The sequence below is a fragment of the Hyperoodon ampullatus genome (assembly GCF_949752795.1).
Source record: "Hyperoodon ampullatus genome assembly, chromosome: 15".
In the NCBI taxonomy this organism is placed as follows: domain Eukaryota; kingdom Metazoa; phylum Chordata; class Mammalia; order Artiodactyla; family Ziphiidae; genus Hyperoodon; species Hyperoodon ampullatus.
This window is the reverse complement of record NC_136928.1, coordinates 34,313,865-34,326,639: the sequence shown is the minus strand read 5'-3', so window position 1 is coordinate 34,326,639 and position 12,775 is coordinate 34,313,865. Positions and strand designations below refer to the sequence as shown.

General features: G+C 54.2%; 1 protein-coding gene across 1 annotated transcript; it reads left to right on the top strand.

Moving 5' to 3' along the window:
* Positions 1–1,960: 1,960 nt before the first annotated feature.
* On the top strand, positions 1,961–10,048 carry CEP68 (centrosomal protein 68; the record flags this gene model as incomplete). The annotated part of the gene is given in 5 exon segments (XM_079721383.1): positions 1,961–2,105; positions 2,108–2,307; positions 3,968–5,497; positions 6,955–7,077; positions 9,741–10,048. Coding segments are annotated over 5 exon segments (2,121 nt in total). The 3' UTR covers positions 9,864–10,048.
* Between the last annotated feature and the right edge of the window lie 2,727 nt (positions 10,049–12,775).

The window sequence follows — 12,775 nt, the reverse complement described above, 5'->3', positions numbered from 1 at the left end:
TCTCTCAGGCCACCGGTGGGAGTATAAATTGATGCCACCCTGTAGAGGTAGAACATATGCCAGAAGTACACACGCGGGTCCCCTTCGCCTCAGCAGTTCTCCTTCTGACTGTTGGCGCTGTGGGTGTGCTAGCACACGTGCAGTGGTGTGTGTACGTGGTTGTTGATCACCGTTGTTTATAGTAGCAAAAGGTTGGATCTAACGTAAGTATCCACCAGTAGGGGACTGGTGGAATACGCTGGCGTGCATCCTTACAGTGGAGTGCAGTGCTGGACAGTGGTTAAAAAAAAGAGAGCGCTAGGAAAGATCTCCAAGATATTTCATTTTTAAAAAAAGAAGAAAGAAAAGCAAGGTTCTGAACAGCGTGTCCTGTACAGTTTGCTCTTTCATGTAAAAAGAGGGGGAAGGATGCAAATAGATTTTGGTGTTTGTCTGCATATACAATCGAGGTGAGAAACACACACGACTTTAATTAGCATATTTACCTGTTTTTGTGGGAGTATGTAGTGGTAAGCATTTTGCTTGATTTATATGAAAAAATACCTGCTTTTTCGTCCTCTGTTGGACTCCTTCGTTCCTTGCAAGGTGACTTTCTGCACTGATTCCGCCCCTGCCCCCCCAAACACTAGCTGACACTCAGCATGCACTGTGCACAGGCGCTGTCGTCATGCCCCGCGTGCCCTGGCTCGTTTTAGGAATGGGGACAGGGCTGGAGGGAGACTTACATGTGCAGTGTATTTTATATTTGAACCACATGTGACCGGTTCAAGACAGTCATTCTTCTGATTAGTCCCTGCGCACGTGCTGCTGGCTGTGAGAAGGAGATGAGAGTGCGTGTGACGCGTGTTGTGCTCTAGGCTCGCCTCTGATTGTCTGGAGCCTCGCCAGGCAGGCAGGGCAGGACACTCTTGTTTTCAGGGCACACGGTCCTCACCAGTGGTGGTTCCCAGTGTGAGGGCCCAGCAGGATGAGCCCGCGGTCCCAGCGCTCCGCCCCCTCAGGCTTCCCTGCTGCCACCAGCGCCTCCTCTTGCCGTCACCGGCCTTCTCGTCTCTGAGGACACGGGGCTGTTTCTGGCCAGGTTTTAGCTTTGAGGTTGACCCAGTGCCTTCCAGGCGGCCGCCCAAATCCTGGGCGCTTGCGCTTCCCTCGCCTCCCTGTCTAGATCCTCCTGGAGTTCTCTTCCTGCCCGTTTTTTGTCCCACCCCATCCAGCCAGGGCTCCTGGCAGAGCCCCTGCCTGCACACTCAGGCTGGGGGGGTCTCCCTCTGTGGTCCCTGAAGCTCCTGTTGGAACGGTTCTGTTTTCAGATCCAGCTCCCAGATCGTTCCTTCTCTCACCCCGAGTGCTCACCCTGGTCCCCCGCCCCTCCTGCCCACCTGCCCGCCGCCTGCAACCCAGTCAGCAGGAGGAGAGCTGCCGCTCCCTCCGGTCACGGGCCATCTTGGAGCCCCCCAGGCCGGGTGTGGATGCGAGGCTGCCTCTCGGCCGCTGTGGCCTGGAGCCGCCTGCCGCCGGCTGTGTTGCAACGACAACTGCTGCAGGCTGGTGCAGGGAGGGCCCAGGCCAGGCCCCTTACCCAGCGGGGCTAGGCCAAAGTGACAGGGGCGGAAAGGCGACTTGAGGCAGGACAGACCTTGACTCTGATTGGGGCCTGCACTGAGCCTCCTGGCACCTGCTGCTGGGACTGCTGCCAGCCACACAACAGCAGAGGACACAGTGATGTGCTCCCGTGTCCCCTGTGGAAGGGTCTGGAGCTGAGGAAAAGCCAGACCTCTGTTTTCCTTCAAGGAGGGAGCCATCATTTGCTCTTTTGGCCAAAAAAGTGTTTGTCTTAATCATTAAAAGGTAAAAAACAAGGTTTCTTAGCCATAGATGCAGAAAGCTTCTCTTTTTCTCTCCCCTTCCCATTTTGTAGGGAGCTGAAGCTTCAGCAGAGCCCTGATCTAGGAACATCTTGATGGCCCTGGGAGAAGAAAAGGCAGAGGCAGCCGCGGCCGCGAAGCCCCCGTGCCCTGGGGGGTGGAGCTGCCCGGATCAGGAGCTGGACCCCACAGGGCCTGCACGCGGGGAGCAGCCGCCCCACCTGCAAGCCGAGGGGGGCCTGCCTCTCCTGTCGGGGGTGCCCAGGGGCTCCCTGCCCCTGCTTGCTACGGTGGGGCTGGCCCTGGCCCCTCGGGAGCCTGCCAGCCACAGGCCAGCGGGGCCAGCAGGGAGCCTGCAGCGGGTGGGTCTCAGCCAGCTCTCAGTTCCCTGCTTCCCCCTGCCAGCCTGGGGACTGGAGATTGGCACTCCGTGAGAAGCCAGGTAGGGGCTGAGGCAAGTGGGGCTGTAGCGTCACCTAAAACTGTCCTGTGAGAGTACCTTCCAGCACTGTCTCAGCATCTGACACGCTTTCCCAGCCCCCGTACGAGGTGGGGAAGTCGGGGAGCTTGGGTGTGATGATTTCTGTTTTACAGGTTCACATGGAGACTTGGGCCTTGGGGCCAGCAGGGGGCTCTGTCCACAGCATCTCCTATTCCTCAGGCATGTGACTGGTGACCTTTTGAGGATCAGGGAAGCTATGGCCAAGACCTGCTGTCCAGAGGGCTAGGCCAGGGGAGCCCTGACAGGGGAAGCCATGCCCTGTTTTAGACTCGGTGATGTGTAGGCTTTACAGGGCCCCTGAGGAGATGTGCGAAAGGAGGGTCAGGGGCTGTGGGCTCCTGAGGGCTTTGAGACTGTATCCCCTTGGGACCCAGGGAACCTGGCGGTACCTTAGAGCCCCTATGGTGGGCAGCACCATCTCTGGGCAAGGAGAATTTTGGGGGCCTCCCTGATTACAGGGCAGCCTCACCTAATGGGAGTCACGTGGAGCAGGGAGCCCTGCCTGTGTCTGTGACCTCAGGCAAATCACCGGATCTTTCAGGCCCTCAGTATAGTTGAGAAGGTTATCTGATGGACCTGTCCCTCCCATCTCTACGTCCTGTTGTGTTCTGCTTGCCAAGGCCTTTCATGGGAACGGCTTTGATCTCTTCTGTGGCACTGTGGCATTGACTGCCACATGCTGCCCCCAGAGCCCCATCTTGTGAGGAGGTGCTGAGCTGACTGGGAGAAAACAGGCTAGGCCCACCTGCCTGGGGGCTAGGGGCGGTGCAAGGCTCGGGTACCTGAGTCAGATTCAGTGAGGCCGGCAGCACGTGAGCAAACACAGAAATGGGCTGTTTCCTGAGTGTGAGTCTGGTGCCATTATAGCGCTGCTGTTTGTTGAGCTCTCACCCTGTGCTTTTCACCCTTGAGCTCATTTAATCCACATGTCCTGAGGAAGCGGTCCTATCACTACCCCCATTTTACAGGTGAGAGAAGTGAGGCTCAAAGTCGTAATCTGGAAGCTGGCAGCTAGGGGCTGGACTCAGGTCTGTCTGGTTCCAAAGCCCATGCCCTTAACCTCTGTGCTGTCCTGCCCGCCTTGCGGGCAGCCTCTTCATCAAGCATGTTAAAAACCTGAAGTGAAGAGGCTGAGGTGAATGACTCATTTTGCCGCGCGTCACCGCTGGGTGTGAGCTGAGCCAGGTGGGCTGCCTGACTGCCAGGTTTGGATGCGAGTCTTGTCAGCGACAGAATGGTTGAGGCTCTGCCTGCCCAGGACACGCTTCTCAAAGGTTAGGCAGTGTGTTCCAGCTTCAGCGCGACAGAGCTATTTGAGTTCCGCTCACTCACGAACTAGGCATCTGCGGAGGAAGAACTTTGGAAAGGACGGGGCGGGGGTAGGATCAGCTCGGGGCCGGCGGTCTGCTCCCCGGAGCAGGCTGCGTCTCCAGTCACCGGCGGCACACTCTGTCTGATTCTTGCACCAGGTAGCAGGCTCTTCCTTTCAAGACCTTTCCTCAGTATCATCTGGGTCCCCAGAGAAAAGTGCCAACTTGTCACTGAGGAAAGAAATTTGGCGTGCTTATTTTCACCTTTTCCTTCCCTCCTGTCACTGCAGATGGAGGAGACTAGGCTTTCTGCCTCAGAGGAGCTGCCTCAGACTCGCACCGTTCCCAGAACCACCACTCTTTGCTCAGGACATGATGCTGACACTGAAGATGACCCGTTCCCAGTGGAGTCGCCGCAGGCGCTAGACCACAGCCCACAGTCTCACGTCTCAGGGTTCCCGTTCCCGTCAAGGTGGAGGTCCGCGGTGAGCCCAGGTGCCACTGTGCCTCAGTCTTCCAGCTGCAGCGTCTCTGCCTCATCCCCGGGCAGCAGCCTCCAGGGTCACCAGGAAAAGGTGGAGCCTCAGAGTTGCCCCCTTGCCAAGGTCTCCTCCTCCCTGGAGCTGGCTGTCCCGCTGTCGGCCCCCTCGGTGGTGGGGCTGGGGCCTCGGCTCCAGTGGTCGCCCCAGCCAGTGTCCTCAGTGGGCGATGCTCCTGGGCTGGGCAGGAGGCGCCTGTCCTTCCAGGCCGAGTACTGGGCCTGCGTGCTGCCAGATTCCCTGCCTCCCTCCCCTGACCGCCACTCCCCGCTCTGGAGCCCGAATAAAGAGTATGAAGACCTGCTGGACTATACTTACCCCCTCAGGCCCGGGCCTCAGCTCCCAAAACACCTTGACAGCCGCGTGCTGGCTGAGCCCGTCCTGCAGGACTCGGGCATAGACCTGGATAGCTTCTCTGTCTCCCCAGCAAGCACCCTGAAGTCACCCACTAATGTCTCGCACAGTTGCCCACCAGCAGAGGCCGCTGCCCTGCCGTCCTCAGGGCCCAGAGAGCCGATCCTTAAGCGGTGGCCCTCAGGAGTACCCCAGAAGCAGGGCAGTGTGGGGTTGGCGTCTTGTAGCCCCATTGCCTCTACCCCCAGAGCCCCAGGCAGTAGGGACACTCCTTGGGAGAGCAGAGAGCCAGCCCTGAGGGGCATGAAGCACTGGCCACCTGTGGGCAAGCACCTTGAGCTGGGCTCTCCCAGCCTGAGAACACGGGACAGAGGGTGGCCCTCACCCGGGCTGGAGAGGGAGAAGAGGGCCAGCCAGGGTACCGGGCGCTTCGCCTGCACGGAGTCTGGATGGAAACCACAAGAGGAGGTGGAAAGTGATGACGAGTATCTGGCCCTGCCCTCTCGGCTGACGCAGGTTTCTAGCTTGGTTTCGTATCTGGGTTGCATTCCCACCTTGGTGCCCCTGCCCACTGATGCCGCCGAACGGCAGAGATCCCTGGACGTGTCAGACAGTGATGGGCCAGCTTCCCTCCCGTCGGACTCCAGCCAAAGCCAGCTTCCCTCTGGGGCTGCCCTCAGAGGGTCCCGAAGCCCTGAGGACCACAACCACTGTTTGCTACGCTCCTTCGTCCGTGCAAGGGGCTCAGCGGGAGAGGGCAGTCTGGCGAGCAGCCAGGCCCTGGGGGTCTCCTCTGGACCACTGAGAGCACGCGCCTCCTTGCCGGCGATGTTAGACCAGAGGGCATTCTCGGATCCAGATGCCGAGGGGCAGCCTCCCAGGAAAGGAGGAGAGCAGGGAAGAGAGTCGCTCGTGCAGTGTGTGAAGGTAAACTCAGCCCTTCAGAGGAGTCTTCTTTCTTCTTCCCCAAGTCCACTAACCTCATACTAAAACCTAGTGACACTGAGTACTGACGCGCCAGGCACTGTATTGCACCTTCTCCTGTCTAACCCTCATGACTTTCTACTGGCGTTCTCATGTCCCAGTTGGAGAAAAAGGCAGTGAGGGATGAGGTAACCTACCCGTTCACAGTTAGCAAGGGCTGGAGCCTGAGCTGCTAACCACTACCCAGGCTGCTCCCCGAGGCACTTGACCTTGAGGATTAACAGGTACTCTGCACAGGAAGGACCGGTGCTCAGATGCCTTCAGGAAATAGGGGCTCAGTGAAAGTGCTTCTTGGCCGAAGGACTTCTCAGAGTTTCAGTTTGATAAAGCGGTGTAACTGCAGGGTTGGAGGTATCAGATGCGCCGCTTCCTAGGCTTCTCGGTCACTGAACCTTCTCTTGTGGACCACCTAAGACCACCAGGAGATGGAGCTGATACTCCATGGAATCGGGTTGTCAGCATCAGGCAGATGTGAACTTTGGCTCAGTCTCTTTAGTTTGCTCGTTTGTAGAATGGGGAGCTTTGCCTCCGTGGGACTGTCGTGTGGATTAAATGAAGTAATTCATGCCGAGGGCTTTGCGTGGTCCCTGACACAAGGATGTTTGGAGCGTGGCTGTACACACGCTCGGAGAGCCCACGGCCTGCCTTCCGGCTGAGCGCCCAGGTGCTGTGTCCACACGGCAGCAGGGCAGCCAGCCCGAGGGCTGTGTCCCCAGGAGCGACATCACAGAAATTTTCTAGCTCTCAAGGAGGGCTTAACCTGCCCCCTGATGTCCCATGGATGACTATTTGTATGGTGAAGCAGATGGGACAGGTGTTAGCATGTGCCCTCCTTTGTGATGAAAGACCGAGAGAGACCATGGGGTGAAGTGCTTGGGTCACAGCCACCCCTGATGAGTGGGTGGCAGGAGTCTAGGGCCCCAGCTCCATGGGCGGGTGGGAGCAGAACAGGGACAAGCAGTTTTAATTCAGTCGTTTTCAGGCATAGGATCAGGTCAGTCACGATCACGGTCACGTATTTTACGTCCATGTCTTCCCCAGGAGCAGTTCTAGAGTTGGCGGTAGTGCTGGCCCAGGAACTGGTCTCTGTGCCAGACAGGTCCCTTCTGGGCTGTCCTCGTCCCTGCCCTCACCTGAGCTCCTCTGTCCCTACCTGCGGGGCTGGACTTTCTCAGACTGAGGGGCCACAGAACCAGGTGCGCTCTTCTTACTGCCCTGGCGGAGGTCTGGAGTCACGGGGTGGGGACAGGCATGGAGGAGAGAGGAGACAGCACCTCAGTGGGGGAATGTTCTCGAAAGGTGCGCAGTCTGTATCCTGGGATTCCCCCAGGTATTTTTAGCCTTTGAAAATGTCAACAGCGGTTCCATGGGTAACACCACGTGTCAATTTGTCTACACAGACATTTTGCTGTCAGCTGGAAGAGCTGATCCGCTGGCTGTATAATGTAGCAGACGCTGCTGACCACCTGACTGCATCCAGGTCCAGCCTGACAGGCCTCAAGTCTTCTCTGCAGCTTTACCGGGTAATATGTGGTCCTGGCATCTGACTGTTCACTCACGAGAGTGGTGGCTAAATTACTTGATGAGAAAATAGAAGTTCAAATAACTGACGCTATGTATGTTGTGGTCCATTGATTTTTACCTGAAGTCTAATCAGAGGTTCTTTTCAAATTCTTAGAGCTGAAAAACTGTAACATGTATGAGTTATTTCCCAGGCGAAATAGAATTAGAAGAAAGTGCATTTTATTTATCCTCAATCAGAAATACTTCAGGGTTATTTGTGATGTGATTTTCCAAATATCTCAGGGATTGATAGGCATAGATCTGCACTCTTCGGAAGTCAAGAGTCACACATGGCTATTGAAATTAAGTAAAATTAAAGATCAGATTTTTCAGTTATCTGGCCACATTCCAAGTCTTCAGTCATCACATCTGTCTGGTGGCTATGATATTGATTGAACAGAGCATTCAGAACCTTTCCAGCATCACAGAAAGCTCTTTTGGACAACACTGACTGGATTTAAGGATCTGAGCTGCAATTGTACTGACTCCAGAATATACACAAGGCATTTTGATGGTATATAAACAAAAATAGGATCCAGTTTGCTTCTCAAGGTATTTTTTGGGGGGTGGAGGTGGCCTCTTTTTAGATTTTGTGATTTTAAAAAATCTCTTTGTGGGTTCCGGTGAACTTGACTTTAGAACAGGTGTATTTTGGGTGACAGTCTGTGCTGTTGTGGCATAATTACCAGTAGGTGCCCCTTCATTCTCAAAAGTGTTCTGAATTGGATGATAATCGGTTACCCTAAGTATAAAGGTTAACTGTGACTGAAGTGCCCACTGACTTCTGGCATGTCTGGTTGGCCAAGCCTTTCTCACCTCTTCTGAAGGATCAGAGGTGGTGTTTGTGGTCTGAACCTGACGCTGGTCTAGAAGGGGTTTTCTGGGACAGTCCTTTGAGTAGGAGAGCGTGTGATTTACTTGTGCCTGAGCCACGGCCGTACCACCCCACTCAGAGCTCCCACCACACCCAGGCAGGAGGCAGGGCCTTTGTTTTACAACTTGGGAGCCTACTAAAGTTTAGGGGAGGGGGCTTGCCTGGGTGGGCCAGCTGCCCTACCCTAGTGGGAATGCTGTTTCCTGCTGTATGGAGAGAGGCTGCCAGAGTTCCTTTCTCGGAGTACACTTGAGGAAGGAGAGGAAGGCCGAGTGCAAGGGTCCTCTGTGTGGGACCCCCGGAGGGTATGTGCAGAGCTGGGCAGGGCCCACCCCCGGGAGGCCCAGGGGCATCACCAATGTGGGGAGAGGACATTGCCTGGAAATTGCCCTAGTTGGATCTACCTGGGTGGCCTTTCTGGAGTGCCCCAGCCCCGCTCCCGTCAGAGCAGGTGTCACGTAGAACAGCTCCATGCCCTCCGTTTTATCCCGCATCCTGTCCTCCTGCACCTCCACTTCCAGGGTGGTCGTAAGCAACTATCTTGCTCTGTGGGTAGAGCTGAGATCTGAGCTGGGAGTTACCCCTGCAGGTCAGCGAAGCCTAGCCCACTTGTGTCATCCACACAACTGTGTCACAGAGTGGGACCACACTGTCAGTCCCTCCCTACACAGAATGGGGCTTGGCTCAGGCATATGTATGAGCTACCTTGACCTAATATAAGCACACATGCTTGTGTTCATGTATTTTCACTTGTGACTCTGTCTTACATACTTTGTCTTAATAACACAGTGGGTTCCTGGCAGCATATAAACTGCAGAGAGTGCTAAAGAATAAAGTAATAAGTATAGGTAATAGGGAAAAGGAAAACTGAAGACAGGAATACAGTAAATCCAAAAGTAAAACTGTAACTTCAAAATTAAACTGCCGGGCTTCCCTGGTGGCGCAGTGGTTGAGAGTCCGCCTGCCGATGCAGGGGACACGGGTTCGTGCCCTGGTCCGGGAAGATCCCACATGCCGTGGGGTGGCTGGGCCCGTGGGCCATGGCCGCTGAGCCTGCGCGTCCGGAGCCTGTGCTCCGCAACGGGAGAGGCCACAACAGTGAACGGGAGAGGCCACAGCAGTGAGAGGCCCGCGTACCGCAAAAAAAAAAAAAAAAATTAAACTGCCAGTTTCTGCACCCTGTACTAAAGGTGGTCACAGATTTGACTTTACATCTTAGCAGCTAAAGGAAAAACCAGAAACGGCTACAAGGCTTGATACTGCGAGGGGAAAAGAAATCAGCTGCTTAGGAGACCGTCAGCTTCCCTGACGCCTTCCCATGTCCTAAGGTCCACAGAAAGCAGGACATTGAGGGGAGGACGTGGGGCGAGGCAGCAGCTCCCTGTGGTCATGTGAAAGGCGTTGCTCTTGTGGCTCTTGCTTACCAGGTCCGTGTTTTGAGTTTAAAGAGAGCCCTGTGAGGTGTGGCACAAGCAGGAAACCCTGACTCCAGGCTGTTCGTGAGCCAGGCTCTGCCAGGGAAAAGAAAGCTTTTCTTTTGTCAAACTGTAAACAGAAAAAAGGATTGACTCTGTGTTTGCCTTGGGCTCAGAGAAGGTGAAGTTAAACTATCGTACTGTTTACTTGGATTCTGAAGACTGGGTGGGTTAAAGGGGAATCAAGCTACTGAACAAGGGATCATTTTTAATAACTTATACGAAATGGTAGTAATGAAACTTTTTTTCTTTTTTTTTTTTGATATGCTTTAAGCAATTTAAGAAAGATATAGATGAACACCAGTCCCTGACGGAGAGCGTCTTACAGAAAGGGGAGATTCTACTTCAGTGCCTGTTGGATAATACCCCAGGTGAGACGCTTGAGGTTTTGAATTAAGCCGGGGCTTAATCCCTCTCAGTGTAAGTCCGGGACCCACACTGTCACTGGGAAGGAGCCTAGTGCCAGAGTCCCTCCCATCCATACCCGTTGCCTTCAACTCCCACAGCCGTCTGCCAGCCCCTCGAATCATCACGGCCCCGCAAACACATGATGAGGCAGTCACAGCCCTGCAGGTGCTAAGAAGTTAGGCATTGAGCCTGCAAGAACCGTGCTGTCTAGTTTCTGCTTTTATCTTAACTTGGTGGTGTCCTGGATGGGAATGCTGGCTTTAGTCCTGTCCTCGGCTTTCGGCTAGGGTGCCCACAGCAGGGAGCCCCTAGAGTTCCCTCCCTTTCGCAGTGCAGGCTGGACCCCTCTCTGGTTATGTTTGGGGAGGGATTTGTTCCAGGATCTGAGAGCAGTCAGTCTATTCTACAGGAAGAGACTGAAGGAAGAAGTGAACTGATGAGAGGGGACAAGTGGACAGCAGTGCACAAACTAAGCTTGAGCCCCTTTTGCAGGATGGGGTCCCAGGTTAGAAAGGTGTGAACATCACAGATTTCGAGAGTACATCTCAGCGTGCAGGGTGCAGGGGTTTACGATTGGCCTTGACCTTGCTGGGGCAGATATGATAGGATGAGCTAGGAGAACGTAGGTTAAAGCAGTGAACTGATGGACCACCCCCCAACCCCCGCCAAGAGCAGCCGCTACCTTCCTGTAAGACTGAACAACCAAGTGTTGAAAGAGCCTATGTCTTGCCTCAGTTTTGCAGTGCAATGGGGTTTACGCTGGAAGCAAACAGCATAAGCAGAAGTGGGCAGGACCCACTGGCTTGAGATGGGAAGAGGTGGCGCTTTCCTGACCAGAAGTGGTGGGCGGTGGGTGGTAGGGAGGTGGTGGAGACCGGAGTTTCTCAGCCTGAGCACCGCTGACGCTCTGGGCCATGGGATGCTTTGCTGTGAGGTGGCTGTCCTGTTGTTGCAGGGTGTTCAGCAGCGTCCCTGGCCTCTACCCATTAGACGCCAGCGGCACCTCCCCAGTTGTGACAACCCTGAACGTCTCCAGACATTGCCAAAAGTCCCCTGGTTAGAAAAAACCGAGATTGAAAACTGACTGGGCAGAGGGGTTTTGATGGGACGAGCAGCCACTGAAGGGTTTTCAGCAGGGCATGGCTTATCCAGTGTGAATTATGTGAGCCCTTGGTGATCCCCTGCCTGCGGGAGGCCTTTGTCTTGGCTCTTCTGATGTTCTCTTGCACTAGGGTTTTTAGGGTTTTTTGGTTTTTATTGGGGCAGAAATTCAGTATGCCAGGCTCCTTTGCCACTTGTAATTACACCAGTATTTTCTTGAATACTGTGTGCTGAAGCAGTTGACATACAGTTTTTTCGTTCCATCACAGCCCTGTGAGATGGATACTATTATTACTCTTATTTCACAGAGCTGTGCATCTGCCTTGGGCCGCACAAGGAGTGGCAGCCTGGCTCCAACCCCTGTGCGCTGACCCCCGGCTCAGGCTCCTGCGCCTCCAGACTCAGCAGCACAGAAGAGCTCAATACCAGGACACTTCCTGGAGGCCACGTGTTAACAGTGGGCTTCTTACAAGCTTCAGGTTCTTGGACCTTCATTTAAAAAGTGATTCAATAATACTTCTCAGTGCTTAATCTGTAATAACAACCCACTTTGCCCTCCTCTCCCAAAGGAGTCTAGAGGTATTTTACTGCCCAAATAAGAGGATTTTAGGGAATTCCCTGGTGGTCCAGTGGTTAAGACTCAGCCCCTTTCATTGCTGTGGGCCTGGGTTTGATCCCTGATTGGGGAACTAAGATCCCACAAGCTGCACAGCACAGCCAAAAAAAAAAAAAAAAGAGGCTTTGGGTATTCTGTGGTTTCAGAGTGACACCCTGCCCCTCCCGACCCTCTGCTTAGAATAATCAGGAACTTGGCTGTTTTGTGAAAATCACAAGTTTCCCTAGACATTCACAGGGTCTCTCCAGCTAGGTGCACAACTCTTCTTTCCAGAGCATGCTGTCAGAGACAGTGGAGCCTGAGCACGGACACCTCCCATCCCGTCCCACGCCCCCGCCCCCCTCAAGCTTCTTCAGAGCCTGCTTTCTTCCTCAGCCACAAGTATAACTTTAGGGACAGGTCGTCAAATTAATTCCTTCAAAATCTGCCCATCTCGGCTTCCAGCCAAAGGCCTCCCCAATGGCTATCTGGCAGGTTTTCACATTTTGACCCAGTTACTTTGGTGCATGAGTTGACGGTCCTGTCTCACACCCTAATTTCTCATTATACGGGATCAAATAACTAGAACCCATTGGCATCAAGCTGAACCAGGCCCCTGTATGCATGTATTCAATTAAAACATCAAAGTCTCAACTGAGAAAGATAATTTCATCACTGTTCCCAGCTTTCCTTTTATTTGGAGCCAACCAAATGTTCTAACATTCTAAAATAAAAGTTCAAAAAATAAAGGTCCCCTTAATTCCACTGACCACTCACAGGAGGACCGGGCAAAGGTCTGGTGAATGTGGGAGGGGAGAACCCAGCCCATTCGCCTTTCCAGGTGAGCTGTGCCTTGTGCCCTGGCTGCATTCCTCGGCCTGCCTTGCTGGCTCTCATAAAAGTTGTCCGGTCGGCACTTTGCCCTAACGATGCTGCACTGACGTGGCTTCCCTAGGGGCTGATCTCAACACAGCCAGCCCATTCCTTCTTCCACCCATCTGTCAGTATCCTTTGCAGATACGCAGCTTCCCCTTTCCCTTCCTCTGTTAGCAGATGTTGCAGCTGTGGCAGGAAACTAGGGAGGGTGTGAACACAGCTGATAAAGGCGCAGGAAGCAAAAGCAGCCTTTGTGTTTAACAAAGGAAGTAAAGTTTTTAAGAGAAAAAAACAAGCCTGCTGTGGGTGATGCACTCTGAACCTAGCCC